This window comes from Erinaceus europaeus, chromosome 3 (assembly GCF_950295315.1).
Source record: "Erinaceus europaeus chromosome 3, mEriEur2.1, whole genome shotgun sequence".
Lineage (NCBI taxonomy): Eukaryota > Metazoa > Chordata > Mammalia > Eulipotyphla > Erinaceidae > Erinaceus > Erinaceus europaeus.
Window position 1 is genome coordinate 18850334 of NC_080164.1, and position 27984 is coordinate 18878317.

Consider the following 27984-nt stretch of genomic DNA (forward strand, 5'->3'; position numbering starts at 1 on the left):
CGCTCTGGTTCCTCTCCCTCCTCCATGTTTGCAGCACTCTGTGTAACTGTGTTCTGACCCCAAAGAGGAATTCCTTGGGTTTAGCCGCATTGGAGACTCTGAGCCGCAGCTACCAGGTGATACAAAGAAGGGGACACCAGTTGGTATGTGGCGCCCCAGTCTAACACACCAGCCCAGAGTCCCCCAGGAGGGACACACGGGGGGGAGGGAGCTTTTTTTAAAAAAAAAATATTTGTTTATTCCCTTTTGTTGCCCTTGTTTTTTTTGTTTTATTGTTGTAGTTATTATTGTTGTCATCATTGTTGGATAGGATGGAGAGAAATGGAGAGAGGAGGGGAAGACAGAGAGGGGAGAGAAAGATAGACACGTGCAGACCTGCTTCACTGCTTGTGAAGTGACTCCCCTGCAGGTGGGGAGCCGGGGGCTTGAACCAAGATCCTTATGCTGGTCCTTGCCCTTTGTGCCACCTGCGCTTAACCTCCTGACTCCCAGTAGTGCGCTTAACCTGCACTACCTCCTGACTCCCAGGAGGGAGCTTTTGAAGGTTTGGGGAATGACATCCTCCTCTGGGCCTCTTCCTTTCACTCATCTGGCTTGAGTTCCCCAGTTGGGGTCAGTTAGGTGACTGAGCTGGCTTTGTGACTTTGTCCTCACAGTAGGCTTAAAGAGGAAAGTAGGCCTAGGCACCATGTGGAACCTTACTCCCTTTCCGTGCAACCCCCACCACCTTAGCAAGGTGGGCCACAGGGAAGGAGCTTGCAGGTGTAAAGACTGGGGACCCTCTGGAAACTCATTCCCAGTTCCATGTGGAACTCCTGTCTGGCCCCTCAGAGTCTGCAGCCCAGTCCAAAGGAAAACAAAGAAAAGTGACCTGACCCGTTTATAGTTCAGGAAAGAGATTTATTTATTTATTTTTAATTTTTTATGTTTATTTATTTTTCTTCCCTTTTGTTGCCCTTGTTGGTTTTTTATTGTTGGTGTAGTTATTATTGTTATTGATGTCATCATTGTTAGATAGGACAGAGAGAAATGGAGAGAGGCAGGGAAGACAGAGAGGGGGAGAGAAAGAAAGTCGCCTTTGAAGTGACTCTCCTGCAGGTGAGGAGCCGGGGCCATGAACTGGGATTCTTATGCCGGTCCTTGTGCTTCGCGGCAAGTGCGCTTAACCCGCTATGCTACCACCACTCCCAGGAAAGAGATTTATAAAGGGGCTTGAGGCGCATTTAGGTTCTCAAAGGACAGAGTCAGTCCCCACCTGTCAAGGGAGATGGGGCAGGAATACTGCCTCCCACCCCCCCATATTGTGCTCTCATGCTGGGTACCTGAATGCCCAGGACCTGTGCCAATGGCTCCCTGCCTGTGTCTCCAGAGTGGCCTGCGGGAGCTGGTGCACTCTGGCCGCTATGACACTCGGGATGACTTCACGGTGGTACTGCAGCCCTTCTTCCAAAACCTTATACTTCCAGTTGGGCAGGTAAGCTCCTCAGAGGAGGAAAGTCCATCAGAAATGACCAGTATTTTCATGAGAGGGTGAGTAAAACAGAAACGACATAAGCAAATTTCCTCCTCCTCTAAAAATCTGTACTACGTTTTTAGGGGGGTCCTTGCTCCTACAACAATCTCTGTTTTACTGAGAACCTGTTGTCTGCCAGAAGCCGGACTTCCCTTACAGATGGTCACTACAGCTGCTTGATGAGTTGCCTCTTCCCCCTTGACCACAGGCCTGGTTTTGGGGAGTCTTCTTCCTAACATTACTTGGGAAATAAGAGACAGAAAGGCAAGATGTGAGGTGACCAGCACTGGATGATGGGTTCATTTTTTGCTGTGTGCAGAACTCTGCAGTTCTCCCAGTCTCTGAGTATTTGGTTTCTGCCTTCCTTGCAGACCATACTCCTTGCCTGGTCCTCCCATCTGTGGACACCACAGGGAGGGTTCTTGGTTCTGCCTCCTTTGCTCTTCTCTAACTGGAGAGAAGCTGGAAAGAAGCTCTGAGCCTCTACATGTCATGCTAGTGAGAATGAACTGAAGCCCGGGAACTGCCATTGTGCCCAGGCATGGCCCCCTTCTCCACAGCAAGGACTAGCAGAGTCAACTGGCCAAGGACTGGGGAGTCATTTCTTAGATTCTTGTTGTAATGGAGATTGTCAGCTTTTACTTAAGAGGAATCAGGGAACCATTAAAGAATGTGGGTACTTGGACTTACCTGGGTGGTTGCTCTTTGGGTTTGCTCTGATCTGCTGGAGAGATCTGGCCTGATAGGGACTCCTTGACTCAGAGCACCACTGCAGGGGAGGAGATCAAGTCCATCAGCAGTGACTCCCTCTCTCGCCTTCTGAACCAACAGAATCTCAGCAAGTCTGTTTCTCTCATTCAGGATGGGCGGCCAGATATCTGCTACTTTGCTGCAGACTGCCTTCTCCCAAGTCAGAGACTCCATACTCAGCTTGCCAGAGCCCTGTGGAACAATATGGTAAAATTAAGTGGGGGGGTCCCTGCTTCTTTGGGGTTCTAGTCTAGGGCAAACCACCAGCCCCTATTTGATGGTATTGGCCTTTAGGCCCTCTATATAGGCCAGGAATAGAGGAGCAATGACTGGCATATCTAGAAATTTCTAGAATGGAGAATATAAAGCCCATACCAAACCAAGGCCAACTAACCCTCCTTCTCTGTACTGAGTATTTGCCACAGCCAAATGAGACTTTTTAAAAAAAACATATTGTACTTACCAGCAACTGTGCTGTGTGAGTTATACACATGTCATCTCACATGTGCCTCACTGCAGGAGAAGCAAGATGAGTTTATGAGAATGCTCAATCCCAGAAACACAAAGAGACTTGCCTGATATCCCAGGTGGCCATGGGTAGAGTCAGGCACGGACCCAGCCCCCTCCCCCATGCTAGCTCCAAACTTCTTCATTGAGCAATTCTGATAGGAAATGTCTGTCTGCTTTATGGAAACTGCTACATCTATGTCTCTCTTTACTTTCCCAATTAGATGGCTCCACTGGGAAATAAGAAAGACTTCTTGAACCTGGAAATAGAAATGCCCCTCTTCTGTCCAGATCCGGTAATAAGGGGAGCCAGATTCACTTCCCTCCAAAACCCCTAGGCTCAGACTCCACACTCTCCCCCCAGAGTTTCCTCATGGTCTCTTGTCTGGGAGTCCATGGCCTTTGGAAGCTGGAGAAGTGTGGGAGTGGGGGAAGGAGAAGAGTGTGAAGACACTCACTTTAGGAGTACTAGGAGAAACAGCTGGGAGAATAGAGCAGGGGTCAAGGAGAGGGGGAAAATGGGATGAGAGAGGAGGGTTGCTGGAAGAGGAGTGCAGAAACCAGAAGCAGAGCAGTAAGGACTGATGGGTGGAGCTTGTAGGCTAAAATCCTAGTGAGAAGCTGCTGGTGCTCAGAGGTTATGGTTTGTAATTACAGAACATGGGCAGGGACTTTCTGGCATGGATAAGGTCAACGGGGAGAGCAGTAAAGGGGTGAACTAGGAAGCAACAAAGGTGTGAACTGGAACTCAGCTCAGGATTCCTTTTAAGGAGGAAAATGTAAATGGCTGTTAGACTGGATTCTGGACCTCAGGGTGGGGGCAGATATGTTTCTACTGCCTTTATCTTCCTTTCCCAGTGCCATCCTGTAGCTTTTTAAGCAAATTAAGTTGAGTCCAGAGAGCCTTGCAAGGACATCAAAGCAGAAAGGCCTGACATAATCTGGGAGGCTGCGTCCCACTGCGTTCTGACTGCCACCCTCCCAGCTGAGCATGGAATGATCTGTGGCTCCATCCTCTGTCTTCAGGGCATCCACAAGAGTGGGCTCCCCTTCCAGGTTCCATTCTCAGTCAGATCCCGGGCTCATCCTCTTGCTACATCAGGAGAGCAAGGACAATGGGAAGAGGGGCTGTGGGCAGGCGCCGGGTCAGGGAGATCCCTCTCACCCCAGGACCACAAGGGGACCCATACTACCACCTGACCCAGACTAGGCAGGGAGCCTCCAGTAGAGATCCATTCTACCTACATCTCAGAGCACAGCAGATCCTGGACAGAACTTGGCTAGCTGTCAGTGAGGAAAAGGGAGAAAGCCTGAAAGAAATGGTTGCTAGGCAACCCCAGAGCCCATGGCCACAGGACTCATTTGATGGAAAACCAACTTTCCTGCACCTGACATCACAGCAGTGTGCATGGTGGCTCAGACCTCATCTTCTCACAGGCTTGCCTTGGAGCTATATAAAAGCCCAGAAGCATCCATCCCTGTGAGCCATCTGGGGCCAGGCAGCAATTTTAGCCCTGCCTGTGTCTACAGCTGGCAGGACCTACTAATGATAGGAGGCCAGAATGGGTGGGAAGAGCTAAAGAGCTTTCACACCCCTTTTCTTTTTCTGCTTCCCCTTCCAGTACAGAAGCATTCTGCCAGTTGGGTAGCTCTCTGGGTTATAACTGAACTTTCAGCCTGTACCGACTTCTGCTCAGCTGCTCTGTGACTGTTGTTCCTTTAGTCCTGAGCTCTCTACCTTCTCCTTCCCCAAACCAGGGAAACCAGTTATGGCTCCTTGGGTTTTAAAGCGAACAGCTCTTTCCTCTTGTGTTATCTAAGCATTTGTCAGTGCTAATACCCACTTTCTTGATATTATTTCCTACCTGTATTCATGATACCAGCTACTCTTTCTTACTCTTTTAATGATCCTCCTTTCTTCTCTAGCCTAAAATGCAGACTGTCTTCAACTTTCCAGTCTCATTCTGTTCTCTTCTCTCTCCCCCCACTAATTCTCTCTTAAATGTGTCCATTTCCATGGTTCCTGTTAAATGACTTTGTACAGGACTCCTAAATCCTAGTCACCATTTATTTCTTTTCCTCCAGAACTCCAGCTCTGTTTCTCATCCTTCAAAGATTCCTCCCCCCTTTGGGTTCTCCAGAAAATAGCTGAAATATGTGATTAGTGTATCAGCCAAGAAAGGGGATGAGTGGGGGGGGGAGAGAGAGAGAGAGAGAGAGGAGATTGAGAAAGAAAAACAGAATTAATTACATCTGCTATTTGATTCATTGTTTCATCTTAAGAAAAAAGTAGAGATTTGTTGGATTTCCTTATAATTTAACAGTATTTCTATTTGTGAATTATATCTAGTTTATTTATTGTTTATTCACTGTATATAGTTTATTGTATCTAATTTATTTATAAAAAGGAAACATTGACAAAATCATAGGATAAGAGGGGTACAACTCCACACAGTTCCCACCACCAGAACTCCATATCCCATCCCCTCCCCTGATAGCTTTCCTATTCTTTATCTCTCTGGGAGTATGGACCCAAGGTCATTGTGGGATGCAGAAGATGGAAGGTCTGGCTTCTGTAATTGCTTCCCTGCTGAACATGGGCATTGACAGGTCGATCCATACTCCCAGCCTGTCTCTCTTTTTCCCTAGTTGGGTAGGGTTCTGGGGAATCGGAGCTCCAGGACACATTGGTGGGGTTGTCTGTCCAGGGAAGTCTACTATTATCTTTTTAATGCTTGAAGTGTGTAGATCTCCTCAACCTTCCTTGACCTCACCATCACTATCAAAGCCAACATTAATTCAAAAATATTTTTGGAACAAGGAATGTCCAAATTGTAACTATGTATTTGTCATTCCAACACCTGTGGACCTTAAGATACCTCTTCTTCCCTCCATGTTTTTGCAGTTTTCACAATTGGACATATACCTCCTCTGACAGAATCTTTCTAAGTGTGTCTCCTGTTAGCATCCTTTTCCCTTACCACCACTGTCTGTGCCTCAGTATAATTCTCTTCACTTTATTGTTAAAGTTACTCTAACCCTACCTTCCATCATAAACCAATAGAGAGTTATAATTTAAGGACCTCAGCTGGGAGGCTTGGAATTCTCTTGAAACAATCTCTCATCTAACAGAATATGCCCTATGTGAGAACCATCAAGAACAGCAACTACACATACCCTGGCAATCCGGTTGATAAGGTAAGCTCTGCCACATGTCTGACCCTTTCAGTAACAGAGTAACCCACCTCTAAGTCTATGGTTCAAGGATGGTGCTGGTTTCAGAGTATTCAGCAGGAATGTAAACCTTCTTACATGCTGAAAACTAGAATATAAATATTCCTGAGTCATAGTATTCCAAGATTGCCCTAACAAGTTCTCAAGTGCTTGCCTGATGTCATCAGTGGACTAGAGGAAATGCCTGTGAACCCATTGTCCTTGACCTTAGCCCAGATGTTCTTTCTGAGTAGGTAGCTCAGTTTTTAAGGAAGGGAAGAAAGATGCATGTTGTGGGCTGGATGTACCATCTGTTTACGGTAAGGTAGGACACAAGTAGTAGAACCTCAATTCTAAGGACTGGGCCCAACAGGAAATTGACATGCATCAAGGTTGTTCCCTGGGGTTTGTTGGGTTCAATTTGATTATTGCAGCTAAGGTATTTGGGGCCTATGGATTTATGGTCTGGTGGATCAAAAATCCTGGGCCACAGTCATTAGACTGTCAGCCACTAGGAGGGGAACTCATCTGTCAGTCTCAGCTGAGCACCTGTGGGATAGTCAATCTTGTGCTAGGGGCTGAGGAATTCAGAGGAAGCAACTAGAGTTCATTTCACATTGTCCCCCTCCCCCATGTGTCAGCATGATTCTAGGGATAAGGAGCAGTTCATGAGACAGCCCCAGTCTTCACAGAGTTGCCATTCTCTTGGAAAAAGGCATTTGACATATCTTCATGGTTGTTTCAGGGAGTGATAGCAAGAAGTTGACTCACAGAAGTGTAAGTCACTGAGCTGTGCAGGCCAGGCCAGGCCTCCTCTCTTAGGAAAGGAGATTTGAACTGGGATGAGCATGATGAAAAGATGTCAGCTCTATAGAGCCAGAGTCAAGGTCCCAGACAGGGAATACAAAAACTCAATATGGGAGCTGAATTGCATCTTTTTATTTTTTTATTTTTTCATTGATTTAATAATGATTGACAGGACTGTAGGTAAGATGGGGTATAATTCCATACAATTCCCAGCACCAGAGTTCCATATCCCTTCCCCTCCATTGGAAGTTTCTATATTCTTTATCCCTCTGGGAGTATGGACCAAAGATGTCTCTCTTCTCCCGGTTAACTAAGAATAACAAAGAAGATCACCTGAGAACACACAAGACAAGACTTGGAATACTTTGGGAACCCACCAAGTTTTGCACTCATGGGTGAGTGCAAACATGTGTGGCTCCTGGACAGAGGGTGGCCTAAGGAGAGATTCCTTGGGCTGAAATCCTTCACCTACTTGGGAGTGACTGGTAACAGTCCTGCAGTTTGAGGCACCACCTCTGGTCTGAGTTTTATTAACGAATAAACTGCTGTTGGGAGGATCAGATCCCCTAAGGCTCTCCAAATGCCACTGTGAGTCTCCATTGCTACTGTCCCTGGAGGCTGGAGCAGCAGCAGGAAGGCCCTGTGCTGATATGGGAGGGGGGCAGAGACCTGATCAGGCAACTCCGGAGAAGACATACACTCCCAGTGGTCTGGAAGTGGGGTTGTATAGTGGCAGCCTTTCCACATTGTTCTCGTAAGGAATTTGGAGACATTAAATAATTGCCTCAGAACCCAAGGAGTACAAATAGGATTTGCTAAGAAACTCACAAGGCCAATGACTGCTGCCCTTTCTGGCTCTGACTGCTGTCAGAGAATCTGAAGTGGGCCTGGGGCTTTGGACCCTAGGGGCGTGGGAGTCTCTTTGAATAAACACCGTGCTATCTCTCCCAAACCCTGCTTTATGTCTAGGTTAGGAGTGAGTAATTAAGCTAAAAAAGCCCACAGGCTCCCATAGCATACAGGGGAGATAAAGAAAGGAGGGTTGAACGGCCACCATGCTTCACCTCAAGGATTGAGACAAAATTGAAACAACTGTTAATTTCCATTACTGTGAACTCTTTAAGTACCATACTTAGACACAAATCAATCCAATCATGTGTGATTAGTGGATTTGAATATTACTGAGAGAAACATAAAACACTATATTCAGTGGTTAAACATAAAACACTATATTCAGTGGTTAAATCAAGAAGAAACATGGAATAAATCAACTATAATAAAAGACCAGATAAAAGCCCCCAAAAGGTAGAAGCACATAAGAATGAGGACAAGATTCAAATACTAATTGAAGTATTAGTCACAGGAATGAGGAAAGAGTTTGAAAGTAATATCAGAAATGGGGAAACAGCAAATGCGACTCCAAAAGAAACTACTATCTTGAAGTGATTAGAGAGCTGAAAGCTGAAATAGCTGAGCTAAGAACACAGCTAGCTGAACAAGCTAATACAGTATCAGAACAGGGTAACAAAATAACTGAAACAACAGAGGGGAGAGAGAATAGAATAAGTGAGGCAGAAAACAGAATTAGCAAGATTGAAGATCAATTAGAGAGAGAATAGAATAAGTGAGGCAGAAAACAGAATTAGCAAGATTGAAGATGAATTAGACAAAACCAAGAAAGAAGATATCTCAAAAAGAGATTAAGAGATACTGAAAACAACAACAGAGACATATGGGATGACTTCAGAAGAAGTAATATATGTATTATTGGCAGAGGAAGAAAGAGAGGGAAGGGAAAAAAGCATTCTATAGACAAAGTAGCTGAGAACTTCTCTACTTTAGACAACATAAAAGACAAAGGTTCAAGAAGTTCAGAGGGTCCCAAGCAGATAACCCAGACTTAAAGACACCAAGACACATCATATTTAGATTGAAAAGGAATAAGGGTAAAGAAAGAATCCTGAAGGCTGCAAGAGAAAAACAAAGAGTCACCTACAGAAGAAAAACCTGTAAGATTAGCAGCAGATTTCTCCACACAAACACTAAAGGAAAGAAGAGAATGGCAAGACATATATCGAGTTCTTGATGAGAAAGGTTTTCACCAAAGACTACTGTATCCTGCTAGACTGTCATTCAGACTAGGTGGAGGCATAAAAACCTTCTCAGACAAGCAGCAGTTGAAGGAATCAAATATCACCAAGCCCGCCCTGCAAGAAGTTCTGAAAGGTCTCTTATAAACAATCACATCATAATAAACATACCATATATCATAACACTCTAAAATTTTAGAATAATGGCATTAAAATATCTTCAGTCTTTGATATCAACAAATGTCAGTGGTCTGAATTCACCTATTAAAAGGCACTGAGTAGAAAGATGGATCAGAAAATAGAACCCAACCATATGTTTTCTGCAGGAATCTCACCAGCTCAACAAGACAAACACAGACCTAAAGTGAAAGGATGGAAAACTACCATACAGGCCAATGGAAGACAAAAAAGATCAGGAACAACTATTCCCAATTTGACACAATAGATAAAATTTTAAAATTCAGGGATGGACATTACTTAATGCTCAGAAGATCAGTCAGTCAAGAGGACTTACTGATTATTAACATTTGTACACCTAAGGAGAGGTCATCTAAATAATTAAACATCTACTGAAAGAGCTACAGCAATATATTAACAGCAGCACAGCAATAGTAGGGGATTTCAGTATCCCTCAGATGTTAGGCTAGAAACCATCAAATACTTAGAAGAAAATATTGGCAGAACTCTTTTTCTGCTGTGCAGTTGTCCCCTCAGGTTAGTGCCAGTTCCCGTGAGAGTTAATACGATATTCTCAAAGTGCCCTTCCCAACCAATCCTGTCCTGGCTCATCACTCCCGGTTTTTGCCCTATAAAGCCCTTCTTCTTCCGCCCCTCTCTCTCTTGCCCACTTTTCACTTCGGTGATTAGACGCAGGGAAGGTTGCTGCGTGAGGTGGCCATTTTTGCTACCTCCACGTGGCCCGAACCACTGCGCTCTCACCCAACTCTGAGGTGCCTGCGCAAATAAAGAATTGTGTTCCCTCTCCACTCCGGATCTCCTCTCTCTCTCCTCTGTGGCGCAGCACGACATTTTTCCATCTAAATTTTAAATGAAACTTCAATGAAATGAATCCAATTACAAAAAAAAGAAGTTGAACAATAAACACAGTGCAGAACTTGGACTGAGTATGGTGTATTGCACCAAAGTTAAGGACTCTGGGGTTGGGGAGGAGGGTTCAGGTCCTGGAACATTGGAACATGATGGTAGAAGAGGACCTAGAAGGGCATTGAATTGTTATGTGGAAAACAGAGAAATGTGAACAGGGTAGATGGCATAATGGTTATGCAAAGAGACTCTTATTCCTAAGGCTCCAAAGTCTCAGGTTCATGGTGAATTCACCTTCTTTACCCCATCTTGGATGGAGCTTGAAAATAATCATGTTAAGTGAGAAAAGTCAGAAATAAAAGGATGAGCATGGGATGATCTCACTCATAAAAGTTGAAAAAGAAGATCAGAAGGGAAAACTCTAAACAGAACTTGGACTGGAGTTGGTATATTGCACCAAAGTAAAAGGCTCTTGGGTTGGGGGGAGGGTTTGGGTCCTGAAACATGATGGCAAAGGAGGACCTAGTGGAAGGACCTATGTGTAAATGCTATGCACATACAAACTATTGTATTTTACTGTTGATTATAAACCATTAATCTCCAAATAAAGAAATAAAAAAGAACTTTATGGAGAGCAGAGGGTGGAAGGTCTGGTTTCTGTAATTGCTTCTCTGATGGACATGGGCTTTGACAGGTCGATCCATACTCCCAGCCTATTTCTTTCTTTCTCTAGTGGAGCAGGACTCTGGTGAGGTAGGGTTCCAGGTCACATTGGTGAGGTCGTCTGCCCAGAGAAGTCAGGTTGGTGTCATGGTAGCATCTACAACTTGGTGGCTGAAAAATAGTAAGATATAAAGCAGAACACATTGTTTAATAATCAGGAACCTAAAGGTAAGAAGATAGTAGATGAGATTTGGGATCTCCATTTTGGAAAAGGCTAGTAAATCTGTCTTAGGTTTTTCCCAAGGGGCCCATGACTTTATTAAATTTTTCCTGATTCTGATAGCTAACATGTAGGTGGCCTAAAGGTATTGTCTGGTGAGATGGTGTCAGAGTTGGAAATAGGACTAGAAAGCTAAATCAGGGCAGAGAGTAGCTCCCAAATATGGGAAAAGTGCATAAATATTATTAACTGTTAACCCCATCAATTTGATCTGGGGTCTATATTCAGCACAACAGCCTGTGTAAACTCTGCATCCCTGTAGGTCTGAGCTCACATTCTGTGGTCATAGCTAAGACCACTCCAGGCTGCACTCATTGCAGGACCAGTCTTCCTTGAGTGGCAGAATACGTTGACCCATTTACTTTGTGTCCAGGAATATAAAGAACTGCACACAATTTCTGCTCCCTGTTTTCCATCCCAGTCCATCTCTACTTTTGAGGTTTCACTCTGGGAGGCACCCTGACAGTGATCAAGTCGAGGCTCCATTCTGAATTCTTTAGCTTTTCTGCTTGGCTGTAGCTAGCTTTCCTGCACACCTGGTGATGTGTTTTGTCTTTTCTCCTATTGATTTAGAATTGGGGTAGTGAATTCAACTGCAAGGATTTGAAGCCTTCTAAGTCTGTTCCCACCTCAGGTGAGTGAAAATATTGTTTACTGCTCCCTTTTTAAACTTACTTATATTTATTTTTATGAGAGCAGGAGAGAGACCAGGGTGAGTGGTGCTGGGTATTGAATTCAGGTTTTCACACCTGCAGAACTTGAGCTCTATCTCTGAACCACCTCCCCCAGCACTCATTCCTCCTTTTAATGCAGGACCTAAGTGTCAGGTTGGAGGATGGTGGTGATGCTACAGACATAGCTTGGAGCCTTAAGTTGGCCTTGCTGATTCCCCTGCAACACAGTCCAGGATCACGGGACACCACAGGGATGCAGCCACTGTTGGATTCTGCTGCACAGGACCCTCTCCCTAATTCATTCATCCCATCCCCAGGCAGTCCCAGTGGGAGCCCTCAGGGCTCCTTCTCAGGAATGAAGGGACAGTCAGGAACTGGGGTCTCAGAATCCTGGGCAAGTTTACATTTTAGAAGGAAGAGCTCTGGGCTGGAAGATTGCTCACTGGTAAAGCACACACCTTGCCTTGCCTGAGATCCTGGGCTCGGAGCCCAGAAACACATGGGAGCATCATGAATGGTGGGGGATGTGTGTGTTTTCTAGCTCTGTCTCTCCCTCTTCCCCAAATAATTAAAGAGATATAAAGGCTAGGGAGACAAAGATAGCTCACTCAGTAGACCACATACATTATCCTGCATGAGGACCCAGGTTCAAGCCCCAGCACCACATGGGAGCACCACGATGGAACTAAGAGAAGGTCCAAGATGGGTGAAGCAGTGTTGTGGGGCTGTCCCCCCCATCTATAATAGAGAATGAAAAAATCATCTAGGAAGCAGTGGCATCACAGCTACGCAAGACCATAGAAATACACAATCATTTAAATAAAGTCTACAAAATGGGAGCCTACAAAAAAGTCTACAAAAAAGGTGGCTCAGTGGTATCACACACGATCTAGGTCATTGCTTCATTTTCCCCTACCGTGCGCCACACAAAAAAGAAAAGAAAAAGCCTCCCCCAACCTCTTCCTTCTTTTTTCCCATCTCTCCTAGTCCACAAGCTCCGGCCAGCAGACATAAATGTGGTGGCCACCATGGGTGATTGGATAACTGTGAGTTCCATGCTGATCCTGGAGGGGGGGGCAACTGTTTAGAATCATGTCTTTCTCCACATTGGTTCTGCACACAGGGTCTCTCTGAGACCCTTGAGAACCCAACTTAAATACAAAAGCCTCCCCTGTCCCTCCACCTCTCCACAGTTGCTGCCAACACCACCTTTCCACTCTTGCATCATCTTTATCCCGCAGAGTCATAGTCTCCCTCCGCCCTCTGCCCCAGATTCTGGGAGTGGCATGTCTTGGCACGTACAGCCCAGCATCCACTCACTCACTCCATTAAGAGAAGAGTTCTTGAGGTGCAGACGGTACTCAGTTCTTCACAGAGCACAGCCTTTATGAAATGACATGGACACTGGCCAACAATTTAATGATTGCTGTGGTCAGGTACTCTGCTGGCAATTTTGAAGGGAAAGGAAGCTGAGATATAACCATGTAATCCAGGAGATACTTACTCAGCTGAGAAAATGAGAAACATTTACAACAGAAAAGACCTAGTCATACAGGTGACCTTCTCAATTTTATGCATCAGGGATCTGTCTCTGAAAACCAGCACGGCTTAGCATGTGGGTGCTGCCCAAGTCTGACTGGGACCTTCTTTTGGCCTTTCACAGACAGCATGGGGAGCCAGTCCAACCAACATCTCTGCCTCCTTCACATCGTGGAGGGGACTCTCTTGGAGGTGAGGCTGCTTGACACTAACTTTGAGACATGACCCCCTACTCACCCACCCAAGAAGTATGAGTGGTGTGTAACTCCTCCTTTAGAATCATAATGGGGCCGTCACGACTCCAGGGGGTTGGGACTAATTGACTAGGGCAGACACTGTTCTTTTCACTGAAATATGACAACTTGGGGGGGTGGGGCAGGAGATGGCCGAGGAGGTCGAGCACCTGCCTTACCATGTATGAAGATCTAGGTTCAAGCCACGGGAGCACCACTGATAGTGTCATAGGAACTTCGTGGATGGTAGAGCCATTGCCGTGGTGTTTGTTTCTCTTCCCTCTGTCTGCCTCTCTTTGATCTTCCAGTAGTCTTTCTTTCTCTATAAAGACAGAGAATACAAAACCGGACTGAGGGGAGGGGTTTGCCTGGCAGTATTATACATGAACAAGGCCTTTGACTTATTCCCTGGCACCACAGAAAGATAACAGAAAGGACAGGTGACAGCTTGTGGGCATCAGATACAAGGGTACTAACTAGTGTGCTTTCTCCGCCCCAGCATTGGAGGGGATAGAGGCTTGCGGAATCAGACCACGCTGCCCAGTAAGTGGCAATACAGAGATGCACGTATTTTCACCCTGGCTCAGGTCAGGATCTTCCAAGCGAGGGAGGAAGGACAAGGTTATCTCCGAGGAGGGAAGTCACCAGTCCTGGAAAGACCCCAGCCACCCTGCTCCACACCCCTGTCCCAGCCAGTACTAGTGCCCAGCCCCCTCTCACCAAACCTTTCTGCCTTCTCCCTCCACAAAGACATCCTGAAGCAGTTCAACGCTAGGCTCTATGGCTCTTCCACCGGCACCTGGAAGGATATGGCAGGTCTGAATGTCGCCAAGGAGAATGCGAGGGCCCCGTGAGTATTGTGGCGGCCAGATTGACAGAGAGGAGCAGGACGGGTGGTGTCTGGGAAGCTGGCCCCAGATGGGTGGTAAGAGCTGTTGCACAGGGGAGTCCTTCCTATGTGTCTGAGCCTGAAATCTCCAGCCAAGGAGCTTACATCCCCCGCCCCCATCCCAAGTATCTCTTTTGCCTGGCCCAGCTCCTACAATTGGAGCTCTTGCTTCTGAGATAAACTTGAATGTCATCTTCTCTTGCCCCTTCCCAGGAACTTGGTGTATCAGGCTGAGGAATTGGTGAAGCTAATGGAAAACATATCTGTAAGTACAGGGCCCCTGGCTGCTCATGAAAGATGCCAAGTGGTTGGGTGGGTATATGGGCCCCTAAGGAGTCCTGCCCTTCTGCGGCTCCTCCCTCCATCTGTCCCTCCCTTTACCCACTGCTCCTTTCCCTCCCTTCTTCCCCCTTCCCTCCTTCCCTCTTTTTATTGATGCTTTGTGATACTTGGAAATTAACCCGGAGCCTAACAAGTGTGCAATACCATCATTTAGCTGTTTCCCCAGCCCCGTTTTTTATTCTTTATTTTAAAGGAGGGAGGGGAGGAGAGAAGAAAGGAGAAAGGCATGGCAGTATGGCCCCACCATCATGCATGGTGTTCCCCAATACCATCCTTGGTGCTTACATATGGTGGCAGGGTTCAGACCCAGGTCATCACACCCAGTGTTATCCTTGCTGGGCTAGCTCCCAGTCCTTGACATGTCTTTAAGAATGCACTGTGAATAAGGAGAAACGGGTATTATCACACTCTTCCCTTCTCCTCTCCTTCAGCACCCAGGCTCTGCCCCATGAATTAGAGACAGAGCAAAGTGTTGTCCTCAGTCCCTGGCTCCTGCCCACTGTAGCCAAGAGCTGGCTTCCCAGAGCCCTGTTCTGTAAACCCCAGATCCTAGGTTGTTTGTTTGTTTTTAACCAGAGCACTGCTTAGCTCTGGATTATGGTGGTGTGGGGGATTGAACCTGGAACTTTGGAGCCTCAGGCATGGGAGTCTGTTTGCATAAACATTATTCTATCTAACCCCAACCCCAGCTTCTAAAAGTAGACTTTCTAGGAGAATAATAAAAATCAGAGTAGAAATTAATAAAATATTGATAGAAAACAAAAACATGACAAGAGTAACAATAAAACAAGAGCTTTGAGAGGATAAATGAAATAGGTAAACCACTTGCTAAACTCACCAAGAAAAAAAGGAGATAAATGAGAAAGGTGAAAATTACAACTGATGATGGCGAGATGTTTAGAGAATATGAGTGTTAGGAGCACTTTACAAATAAAACAGACAACCTTGTTGAAATGAACATATTTTTGGCGTCATACCATCTGTCAAGCACAGAATAAGAGGAGGCAGGTAACCTGAACAGACCACTCTCTAGGGCAGTAATCAAAGCAGTAATAAAAAGTCTTCCTAAGAATAAAAGTCCAGGTCCAGATGTCCTTGAAGCCCTTGTCAGTCTAGCCCTTGTCAGGCAAGAACAAATTATTAAAGGAATTTAAACTGGAAAGAAAAAAGTTAAACTATCACTGTTTGCAGATGGCATGATAATATACCCGGAGAACCATGAAGACTCTACCAAAAATTACTAGAAATCAATAAATTCAATAAAATAGCAGGATACAAAGTTAGTCTGTGGGGGGCTGGGTGGTGGCGCACTGGGTTAAGCACACATAGTATGAAGAAGCTTAAGGACCCATGCAAGGATCCTGGTTTGAGCCCCTGGTACCCCACCTGCAGGGGGGGTCACTTCAGAAGCAGTGAAGCAAGTCTGCAGGTGTCTTTCTCTCTCCCTCTCTATCTTCCCCTCCCCTCTCAGTTTCTTTCTGTCCTATCAAATGAAAAAAAAAAAAAAAAGGCCACCAGGAGCAGTAGATTCGTATTGCTTACACTGAGCCCCAGCGATAACCCTGGAGGCAAATAATAATAATAATAATAATAATAATAATAATAATAATAAATAAAGTTAGTATTGTGAGATTTCTATATTCAAGTGATGAGTAAGAGAAAGGGGTGATGAAAGAAGCAATCACAGTAAAAACTGAACCAAAAAAGATAAATTACCTTAGAGTTAATCTAACAAAGGAGGTGAAGGACCTTTACAATGACAATTAAAGGACTTTAATGAAAGTGTGTGCCAGGGAGATCGAATACTGGTTACATGAAATGACTTTTATGTCTGAGGCTCCAAAATCCCAGGTTCAGTTCCTGGTACCTCCATAAGCCAGAGCTGAGCAGTGCTCTGGGAGAGAGAGAGAGAGAGATGGACTGAGACTTCTATCTTTGTTTCTAGACTCAGAACAAAGAACCCTCAGCAAGTGATTCTGAAACTTTTGCTTATAGCTATAGCTTTTGCCCTGGGTGCCTTTTAAGGCTAGATAACATCTTTTAGTGGTATGTTAACACACTCTATGTCACTACACACTGAAACTTTATTTATTTATTTTCATGCAACATTAGGAAATTAACCAAGGGCCTAACACTTAAACAATACCAATTGGTAATTCACTCAATGATAATTGAGTGACATCCTGGGACTAACTATTTATTCTATATCCTTTGAGAAAAAGAGGGGCCTGGGGAGTAGCTCAGTGGGTTAAGTGCAGGTGGTGTAAAGCGCAAGGACTGGCATAAGGATCCTGGTTTGAGCTCCTGGCTCCACACCTGCAGGGGGATCACTTCACAGGTGTGAAACAGGTCTGCAGGTGTCTTTCTCTCCCCCCTCTGTCTTCTCCTCCTCTCTCCATTTCTCTCTGTCCTATCTAACAATGACAGCAATAATAACAACAACATTGATAAACAACAAGGACAACAAAAGGGGAAAAATAGCCAACAGGAGCAGTAGATTCTTAGTGCAGGCACTGAGCCCCAGCAATAACCCTGAAGACAAAAGAAGAAGGAGAAGGAGAAGTGGGGCTCCCAGGTGGTGTTGGAACTTCAGTCCAGGGCTCCATCCCCAGTAATGCATGTGCTTCCTGTTGAATGACCTGGATCTAGCACTGCAACTTATTCTTTTTTCTTTTGTTGCTTCCAGGGTTATCACTGGGGCTTGGCGCCTGCACTATGAATCCACTGCTTCTGGAGAGCATTTCATCCATTTTGTTGCCCTTGTTGTTGTTATTGCTGTCGTTGTCGTTGGATAGGACAGAGTGAAGTCAAGAGAGGAAGGGAAGGCAGAGAGGGGGAGAGAAAGACAGACACCTGCAGACCTGCTCCACAGCTTGCTAGCTGACCCTCCTGCATGTGGGGAGCGGGGGGGCTTGAACTAGGATCCTTGTGCCATGTGCATTTAACTCACTGCTGAGCCCCCTGCAACTTCTTTAAGAAAAAATATATCTCTCCACCCTGAGCTGGCACATGAATGTGTGTGTGTGTGTGTATGTGTGTGTATGTGTGTGTGTATGTGTGTGTGTGTATGTGTGTGTGTGTATGTGTGTGTGTATGTGTGTGTATGTGTGTGTATGTGTGTGTGTATGTGTGTGTATGTATGTGTGTGTGTATGTGTGTGTGTGTATGTGTGTGTGTGTGTATGTGTGTGTGTGTACACATACACACACATTCGGTTCTTTGTGGAGCCCCTTGTCTCAGCACCAGGCTCCAGGATGAGTGAGTCTCTATGTGGCATCTTTTCTCCCTTGTGATATAAAGTGGGTAAAAGATTTTGGGGGGTATGGCTTCATCACCTGTATGTAATACACCAAGCCAAAGTTTGAGTTCTTTCTCCCCTCAGGAAATCAACTCCCATGACAACTGGAAGCTGATCACCATCTTCATTGGGATCAATGACTTGTGTGATTACTGTAACACTCTGGTAGGCTCCTGACCTCTTTCCTTTGGAAACTTACCTTGGTCCTGACTTGTACCTAGAACCCTGGCCTCCTCCTGGGTGCCTCACTGACGTGTAACCCAGCATCTCACCTGCAAGGCCTGGCCTTTCCCACGACTGAATGCCAGTTCCAGAAGGCCTGTCGAGATGCACCTGCTCTTCCGGCACCAGACTCATGCATACTTGTATTTGGGGGTATAGCTCAGTGGTAGATCATTGGACTGCATACTTATACTGCCCTCAGACATCTTCTGCTGGTGGGTGAATACCACTAAACCTACTGGGAGTTCCTGCCTACTGGGATCATTTTTGAGGGTTTCATAGGAGAAGGCCCGAGCGATCCTATAAATGATGTCCTATAGGTATGACTTGAATACCTTCAGGGACATAGTGTGCTGACCAACAGTGGCCAGTTGGTCTGGAGTCCCATTTGCTATATTTCTTTGGAAATCTGCATCCAGACTTGTAAATTTGGGAAAGAATCTAGATCTTGAAACACATCTTTTTAAAAATTATATTTTATTTATTTATTATTGGATAGATACAGAGAGAAATTGAGAGGGGAGGAGCAGGTAGAGAGGGAAGAAGACAGAGACACATGCATCCCTGCTTTACCATTCGTGAAATTTTCCCCCTGCAGGTGGGGATAGGGGCTTGAACCTGTGCCCTTGAGCACTGTAATGTGTGCCACTACCTGGCCCTGCACATCTTGTTTGAAATTGGGAGACTTCTGCATTAAAATTTTTTATTTATGTTTATTATGAGTTAACAAAATTGTAGGATTATAGGATATAGTTCCACCCTATACCCCCCACCCAAATTCTATGTGCCTACTCCCCTCCTCCCAAAGATCACCAGTATGGCTTTCACAAGTCTTAGAAATAGTTTGTTTCCTTGCCTTTTGTTGTTGTTATTGTTGCAAGTTCATGTGTATCGGTTCTCTAGATTACACATGAGTGAAACCATCCAGTAGTTGTCTTTAATCTATTTATTTGTTTCACTAAACATAATCACTTCCAGTTCCATCCACTTTGTCCCAGAGGACACAGTATCATCTTTTGTATTTCAGAGTAAACCCTCTATGGAGTACATATCCTATAACTTCTTTAGCCAGTCATCTGTCAATCAGCATTTAGGCTGCCACCACTTTTTGGCCATGGAAATGGGGGTCCATAGGGACATGTTTTATTTTCTTTGACCAGGAAAAGGCCAGCAGATGCCTCCCTATGTATGCAGCTCAGCTTTGGACTGAGAGGTACTGTGGCAATGGAAGAAAATCTGGTGATGTGGTACCTTTGTATCTGAATTAAAAAGTGGCTTGAACAGTCAAACCATATATGTGCAATGCCTCAGATACACACACACACACACACACACACACACACACACACACACACATCTGACTCACCTATCCTGACTCAAAGGTCAAGGGTAGACAGTCACAGGGTAGGGACTAGATGGAATTCTCAAGGGTTCACTTTTCCATACCTCTATTACTCAGATCTCACCCTACCACCCAGATGTAAGAAGTGACCCAACACCTTGGAGATTTTATTTTATTTTTTTTAATTTCTTTACTGGGGAATTAATGTTTTACATTCGACAATAAATACAATAGTTTGTACATGCATAACATTTCCCAATTTTCCATATAACAATACAACCCCCACCATGCTTTTTGAACCTGTATTCAACCCCCACCCACCCAAGAGTCTTTTAGTTTGGCGCAATACGCCAATTCCAGTTCAGGTTCTACTTGTGTTTTCCCTTCTGATCTAATTTTTCAATTTCTGCCTGAGAGTGAGTTCATCCCATATTCATCCTTCTGTTTCTGATTTCACTTAACATGATTTTTGCAAGCTCCATCCAAGATAGGCTGAAAACAGTGAAGTCACCATTTTTAATAGCTTAGTAGTATTCCATTGTGTATATAGACCACAACTTGCTCTGTCACTCATCTGTTGTTGGACACCTGGGTTGCTTCCAGGTTTTGGCTATTACAAATTGTGCTGCTAAGAACATATGTGTATACAGATCTTTTGGATGAATGTGTTGAGTTCCTTAGGATATATCCCCAGGAGAGGAATTGCAGGATAGGTCCATTTCTAGCATTCTGAGAGTTCTCTAAAGTGTTCTCCACAGAAGCTGGACCAATTGACATTCCCACCAGCAGTGTTGGAGGGTTCCTTTGACCCCAGAAACTCCCCAGCATTTGCTGCTGTTACCTTTTCTGGTGTATGACATTCTTAGAGGAGTGAAGTGGTATCTCATTGTTGTCTTTATTTGCATTTCTCTGACAATCAAAGACTTAGAACATTTTTTTCATGTGTTTCTTGGCCTTTTGGATCTCCTCTGTGGTGAATATTCTGTCCATGTCCTTTCCCCATTTTTGAATGGGGTTATTTATTTTCTTGTGGTTGAGTTTGGCAAGCTCTTTATATATTTTGTTTATTAGCCTCTTGTCTGATATATGGCATGTAAAGTTCTTTTCTCATTCTATGAGGGGTCTCTTAGTTTGGGTAGTGGTTTCTTTTGCTGTGTAGAAGCTTTTTAATTTGATGTAGTCCTATAGGCTTATACTTGCCTTAGTCATCTTTGTAATTGGATTTGTTTCATTGAAGATGTCTTTAAAATTTATGCGGAAAAGAGTTGTGCCAGTATTTTCCTCTAAGTATCGTATAGTTTCTGGTCTAACATCTAGGTCCTAGATTTACTTGGAATATACTTTTGTGTTTGGTGAAATACAGTGGTTCAGTTCCATTCTTCTGCATGTTTCAGCCGATTTTTTCCAACACCATTTGTTGAAGAGACTTTGCTTTCCCTATTTAATAGTCTGGGCCCCTTTGTCAAAGGTTAGATGTCCATAGGTGTGGGGGCTTATTTCTGGGCTCTCAATTCTATTCCACTGGTCAGTGTGTCTATTCATGTTCCAGTACCAAGCAGTTTTGATGACAATGGCCCTATAGTACAATTTCAGATCCGGGAGTGTGATGCCTCCAATTATGTTTTCTTCTCAGATTGTTTTGGCAATTCTAGGTCTTTTCTGGTTCCAGATAAACATTTGTAGCATTTGTTCTATTCTCCTAAAATGTGGTTGGGATCTTGATGGGGATAGCATTATATTTGTAGATGGCTCTGGGTAGTATATGCATTTTGATGATGTTAATTCTTCTAGTCCATGAACATGAAATATCTTTCCACTTCTTTGTCTCTTTTTCAATTTCTTTGAGTAGTGACTCATAATTTTCAGTATACAATTCTTTCACTACTGTTTTCAGGTTTATTCCTAGATATTTTATTGTTTTTGTTGCTATAGTAAAAGGAATTGATTTCTGAATTTCAACAACTTCTAACTTAGTTTTTGCATAGAGGAATGCCACTGACTTTTGAATGTTAATTTTGTAGCCTGACACCTTACTGTATTGCCTGATGATTTCCAAAAGCTTCTTGCTGGATTCTTTGGGTTTTTCTATGTATACTATCCTGTCATCTGCAAATATGGAGAGTTTGACTTTTTTCTTCCAGTCTGAATACCTTTAATTCCTTGCTCCTGCCTGATTGCTATGGCAAGAACTTCTAATACTATATTAAATAGTAAGTGTGATAGTGGGCAGCCCTGTCTAGTAGCTGATCTGAGTGGAAATGTTTCCAGTTTTTCTCCATTAAGTCTGATGTTGGCTGTAGGTTTGCTATATATAGATTCCACTATCTTCAGGAATTTTCCATCTATTCCCATTTTTAGAATCAGTTTGATCATAAAGGGATGTTGTATTTTGTCAAAGGCTTTCTCTGCATCTATTGATATGACCATGTCGTTTTTGGTCTTGTTTTTATTGATGTGTGGTAGATCACATTGATTGATTTATGTATATTAAACCAACCTTGCATGCCTGGGATAAACCACACTTGGTCATGATGAACAATCTTTTTAATAGACTGCTGTATTCGGTTGGCTAAAATTTTGTTCAATATTTTAGCATCTGTGTTCATCAGAGATATTGGTAGTTTTCTTTTTTGGTTGTGTCCCTGTCTGCTTTTGCTATCAGAGTGATGTTGGCTTCATAGAATCCAGAAGGGAGTATTCCAGTGTCTTCAATCTTCTGGAAGACTTTTAAAAGTAGAGGTATTAGTTCTTCTTTGAAAGTTTTGTAGAATCCATTTGGAAAACCATCTGGTCCAGAACTTTTATTTTTGGGAAGGTTTTTGATAACTGTTTCAATTTCATTAGTTTTGATGGGACTGTTCATGTTATCTACTTCCTCTTTACTTAGTTTTGGAAGTTGGTAGGTATCTAGGCAATCACCCATTTCTTCCAGGTTCTCTAGCTTGGTGGCAAATAGTTGTTCTTAGAAGTCTTGCATGATACGCTGAATTTCTGTGGTGTCTGTTGTGATATCTCCACTTTCATTTATGCTCTGATTCATTTGGGTCTTCTCCCTTTTTTGTTTTGTAAGTCTGGCTAAAGGTTTGTTGATTTTGTTCACTCTTTCAAAGAACCAACATTTACTTTCATTGATCTTTTGTATGATTTTCTTATTTTCAATATTATTTATTTCTGCCGTACTCTAGTGATTTCTGTCCTTCTGGTTGCTTTAGGGTTCCTTTGTTGTTCTTCTTCTAGGTCTTTAAGATGTGCAATCAGGCTGTTTATTTGTGATTTTTCTTGTTTCCTAATGTGTGCTTGTATAGCTATGAACTTCCCTCTTAGTACTGCCTTAGCTGTGTCCCAAATATTTTGATAGCTTGTGGTATGAATTCAGGGTCTCTTGCTTGTATAATATTGCTGACAGGCATCACTAGTTCACCTTTTTTATTATTATCTTTATTTATTGGATAGAGACAGCCAGAAATCTAGAGGGTAGGGGGAGATAGGAAGAGAGACAGAGAGACACCTGCAGCACTGCCTCACCACTTGCGAAGCTTTCCCCCTGCAGATGGGGACTGGGGGTTTGAACCCTGATCCTTGCGCATTATAACGTGAGCTTAACCAGGTAACCACCACTAGGCCCCGTTAGTTCACCTTTTTATCCTTTGTGTTTTGAGAGATAGAGAAAGAGAGGGAGGAGGAGGAAGAGAGAGGAGAGGTACTATAGCACTGCTCTACTATTCATGGAGTTCCATCCATATTGGTCTAAGTGGATCAGGGCCAGATTGCAGGGCATCACAAATAGGAAGGTACTCTACCAGGTGAGCCACCTGCCAACACTCAGGGTGACCTTTTGCAAGAAACTCTGTCTACCAAGAGCAAGGGTAGGGCTCTTAGTCTATCCAGTGTGCGTAAGACCTCTCTTACCCACTGTGCCCCATCCCAGAGCCCTCCTGTGTTGGGTCCAGGTCAGTGTTATCCTGGTCTCAAGGTGGAGCCCAGGGCTAAGGGGAGCCTCCTTTCTTCACAGGATGAAAATGCAGCCACTGCATACTTTGAGGGCATCAAGACAGCCCTGGATGTGCTCTCCTTAAAGGTAGGACAAAACAACAGCTCCTCTCTGGGTCCCATTTCTGCAAACCCTCCCCTCCCCGGGGGACCTGTCCCTGGCACATCTTGGAAAGTAGGAAGCAGTGAGATACTGAGCACAGTTGCCCTGTGAGTGAGCACCCTGAGGAGACAAGAGGGGGTGGGCAGCACCTGGCTTGCCTGGCCAGAGAAGGAGAGGAATTCTTGGGGAACAGGCTGGATGGCTTGAGTTTGCTTCTGGAGCCTGCTGCAAACCATTGCAACCAGGGGCTGTATCTAAATTTAAGACATGGTGACTTTGAGTAAGTGACTTCACTTTCCAAGCTATCAAGTGGAGAGTGAGGGAGTTAAAAACAAAACAAACAAAACAAAACAAAACAAAACAAAACAAAACAAAAGACAGTGAGGCGGCAGAAGATGGCTCAGTGTGTAGAGCACATGCCTTGCCTTACCTGAGTTCATGGGAACACCATGGACAGCAGCAATTCCCGGATGATGGGACTGGAATTCCCGGATGATGGAACTGTGCTTTGGTGTCTCTTCCTTTCTCTCTAAAAATAAAATCGAGAACAAAATATGATCCATAGAAGTGTCTCACAGATGCGGGAGATGCTGGATTCACTCCCTAGCCTGCATAAAAAGAGTTCGTGGAGAAAACCAGTGAAGTCCTCTGTCTGGGTTTCACCTTCACTGGTGAAGCAGGAGAGAAGGAAGTTGGATCATAGATGACCCAGGCTGCTTCTAGTAATACACACACACACACACACACACACACACTCACACACACACATACACACACACACACACACACACACACACACACCCCTACCCCTACCCCTTTGCCCCTACCCCTACTCCTACCCCTACCCCTACCTCTGCCTGGGGAGTAATGAATCCTGCCATTTGCTCCCCGCAGCTTTCTAGGGTTTTTATCAACTTGGTGCAGCTCATGAAAATGACTGACTTGTATCTAAACTACAGTAAGCTGTGTAAGCCACCCACCTTGCCTGTGTAAGTAGACTGCTTCTCTGAGCAAATAGAGTCCATTCATACTGAATAGATGAGATTAAGGCTGGGATTCCTGGTGTGTGTGTGTGTGTGTGTGTGTGTGTGTGTGTGTAAGCACCTTTAGAGGTGCCACTACCTTAGGAGTGACTGCTGTGTGCAAGTCACTGTATTTCTCCAGAGTTTGCTCTTGTGGAAAGAGAGAGAGGGACAGTGTCAGGGAGGCAGCTCAGCTGTAAGCCACTTGTCATGTCTGAGGCCCAGGCTCCATCCCAGGCACCACTGCATATACCTGAGCTGAGCTGGCTAAGTCATGCTCTGGTCTACATGTGTTCTCACTCATGTCCTTTCTCCCTCTCTCTCTCTCTCTCTCTCTCTCTCATTGGAGAAGCACACCGAGTGATCACTGAAGACCTTGACTTTGCATATGCTTCTAAATAGCAACACAACTGTGATACTAGTTTTTTCTTTTTGTTGTCACTGAGGCTTAACTGTTTCAGGCCAGCTTTTTTCCAGATAGAACTAGAGAGGCAGAGGGAGAGAGTGATGACAGCTTAGCACTCACCCCCCACCCCCACCCCCAGTGTGTGAGGGCTGGGCTCAAACCTGGGCGGATGCAGATCAAAGCAGGCGCCTGCCCAGTGAGCTACTAAACTTCTGGCTGATTGAATTGCTCCAACAGACCAATCTGGTGTCAGCTGCTCAGGGGCTGTGGGACCTTGTGCACAGGGAGGGACTCTTCTGCCTCATTCGCCAAGACTTTGTGGGGGTTGAGTGGGGCAACTCTCAATTCACAGCTGTGACCCTGGCAGGAAGTTGCCATCTGCTGGGCCGGAGAGTCTCCCCAAGTTCTTATGATTGTTGTTTCTGGGGCCAAATGAATTGGTTGTGTACGGGACCAGCTGGTTCTCACCCAAGCAGCAGGCTGTAAAAGGCTTCTCTGTCTCTGTGGGTCGTGAGTTCTACCTTGTCTCTGATTTCTCACCTTTGCTTCCCAAGACTAGACTCTCCCAGAAACCAGTGGTGGAGCTGGGAGTTCCCTCCCTCCCTCCCGACCTTGACCCTATCCCTGTCCCTGTCCTTACCTTAAGAAAGCCTAGGAACCCAGGATCTGGGCAGAGCAGTCGGGGGCATCAGGAGCCAGTCCTCCTCCCTCTCATTTGGTGCCTGCTAGCCCCTGTGCTCCCAGAGCTATGTAGCCTGGCTCTAGGAGTGAGCTTGCTTGGGGGCCCCACGTCCCACCTTCCCAGTGAGGCTGCACAGGGTCCAGGCCCTGTGGGCGGTAGTTTCTTCTGTGTACAGCCACCTGGGGTGAGAAGGGTACAGGGAGAAGAGGCTGTTCAGCCTGGGGAGACTCTCCACAGGACTCTTTCTGTCACAGGTTCAGCTGTCCTTGCCTCAGTATTTTCTCAGACTCCTTCAAATTGGGAAAACTGATGATAATGAACAAAAACTTCCAGGTGAGACATGTATCAAACAGCATGGCCAGGGAGGGCAGGGAAGGAGAAGTGTCAGAGGGTCAGCGAGGAGAACCCTGAGCATCCAAGCTGCAGCGTAGCTTCCCATCCCCTTTATGGTACCCCCCTCCCTAGTAAACCATCGTGTTGGCTGTCCTTATGGTCTCACCCTCAGAGATACAAACCTGGAGGCCAGGAGTTGGCTTACCCTATAGAGTGCACACACAGGGAGGCACTTGAGTTTGAACCCTGGCACCATGTAGACATAGCTTGGATGGCACCAGGGAGATTTATGGATAGTGGAGCAGTGTTGTGGCATCTCTCCTCTCTGTCTCCCTGTCACTCACTTGGCAAAGAGTAATTAGAAGTAGCAGCAGCCCTGGCCCTGCCCTGTTGGCCTCTACTCCAGATTCTCCCACTTCTCTTGTCTGTCTCCCCAGTACACCCATGCTGCTTCCTTCTTCTTGGGTCCTAATCCACAGAGACTTTATCTCATATGCAAAGTCTTTTTTAAAGACTTATTTAAATTTCCCCCCTTTTTGCCTCCAGGGTTATCGCTGGGGCTTGGTGCAAGCGGCCATTTTTTCACATTTTATTGGACAAGACAGAAATTAAGAGGAGGGGAGGGGAAGATAGGAAAAGAGAAAGACAACCACCTGCAGATCTGCTTCACCGCTTACAAAGCAACCCCCTTGCAGGTGGGGAGCCGGGGTTCAGACTGGGGTCCTTGCTCGGGTGCTCGTGCTTTGTGCTCCGTGCGCTTAGCCTGGTGCGCTGCCACCTGGCCCTCTGTCTTCTTAACTCTCCCAAGAGGCTTTCCCTATATTAGCTCCCCCTCGACTCCTCTGCTTAGACACTCTAGTCTTCACTGTGTTTTGCAATCCTCATCTCATTGTTCTAATTGGGTTTTAAACTCCATGAGGGTATGTGCTTTATACAGACCTTGGATAAGGCCGAGCAATCTAGTGACCATGGGCCTGCATCCTCCAAATCATAGGTATATGTGCAGCTGGTGCAGAGACCCTCCCCCCTGGAAGTGACCTGGAATTGGACCTTCATGGTTTAATGAGCCTCTTCCAATAAGTACAAAGGAGACCTTAGAAGCCCAAGCACACTGATCAGTGACTTGGACTCAGACTTATAGAGACTGCAGGGTGGAACAGGATAGTGTTCTATTGGGTGCAGATTGAGCACATGCACTCCCACACATGGTGCAAACTGAGTACACACACACACACACACACACACACACACACACACACACCAACACAGAGTAGCTGCATGGAGTCTCCTTTGTGTATGGTGGGTTTGTGTTGTCACATCCAACTCAAGGTTGAAGTACTGGAACCTTTCCATCCAGCCTTGTTGGTAGAGCTGAGCAACCTTTCTCTACCTCCACAGAGTGCCATCCGTAAGTTGTCCTCCCTGAAAGAGTACCAAAACCGAGAGAACTTTACAGTTGTCATGCAGCCATTCTTGCAAAATATTACTATCCCACAAAATAAGGTAAGGGTAAATGGCTCATGGGAGGTGCATGTGGGTTGTCTGTCATAGGTGTCATATTTCCTTATACACATGGGGTTTTCCTCTTTTTAAAATCACTTTAACCTTGGGTTTACAAAATGAGATAATTTTATTAATATAGTTTCGCACCTACGTATATATGCATACACTACCAGTGTTCCTGTACATATCATACCGAATGAAACCTTCCACCTTTCCTTTCCTTTTCCCTCTGATTACAGCCATCGTTTACATGGCAGTTTGGTTACTGCTTTTTCAAGTTCATTTGTTTTAGTTGTTTATATTTCACAGATGAGTGAGGCCCATTCATTGGTTGTCTTTCATTAATGCACTTGTAATCATCTCCAGTTATACCCAGTTTCCCCAAGTGACACAGTGACTTCCTTTCTAATGCTGAGTAGTATTCTATTGAGTAGCCTATAACTTACTTATCTAGTCTTTGATGCCATATAATCATCATAACTTTGAATGAAATCCCAAGAGATAGTTTTTGATCTTCCTCCTTTTTTTGTCTTAGTGGT

General features: G+C 45.0%; 1 protein-coding gene across 1 annotated transcript in view; it reads left to right on the plus strand.

Annotated features, from left to right (window-relative positions):
- The window catches only part of LOC132537581 (phospholipase B1, membrane-associated-like), a 34713-nt gene that overhangs the window by 909 nt on the left and 5820 nt on the right, over positions 1-27984 (plus strand). The window contains exons 2-17 of the mRNA XM_060188420.1: positions 35-116; positions 1370-1474; positions 2375-2470; positions 2995-3066; positions 5903-5968; positions 11441-11501; positions 12529-12587; positions 13205-13272; positions 13813-13856; positions 14064-14163; positions 14416-14467; positions 17927-18007; positions 23419-23484; positions 24394-24488; positions 25864-25942; positions 27341-27445. Of these exons, the coding sequence (XP_060044403.1) occupies positions 35-116; positions 1370-1474; positions 2375-2470; positions 2995-3066; positions 5903-5968; positions 11441-11501; positions 12529-12587; positions 13205-13272; positions 13813-13856; positions 14064-14163; positions 14416-14467; positions 17927-18007; positions 23419-23484; positions 24394-24488; positions 25864-25942; positions 27341-27445 (1231 nt within the window). The remainder of the gene's footprint in view (positions 1-34; positions 117-1369; positions 1475-2374; positions 2471-2994; positions 3067-5902; positions 5969-11440; positions 11502-12528; positions 12588-13204; positions 13273-13812; positions 13857-14063; positions 14164-14415; positions 14468-17926; positions 18008-23418; positions 23485-24393; positions 24489-25863; positions 25943-27340; positions 27446-27984) is intronic.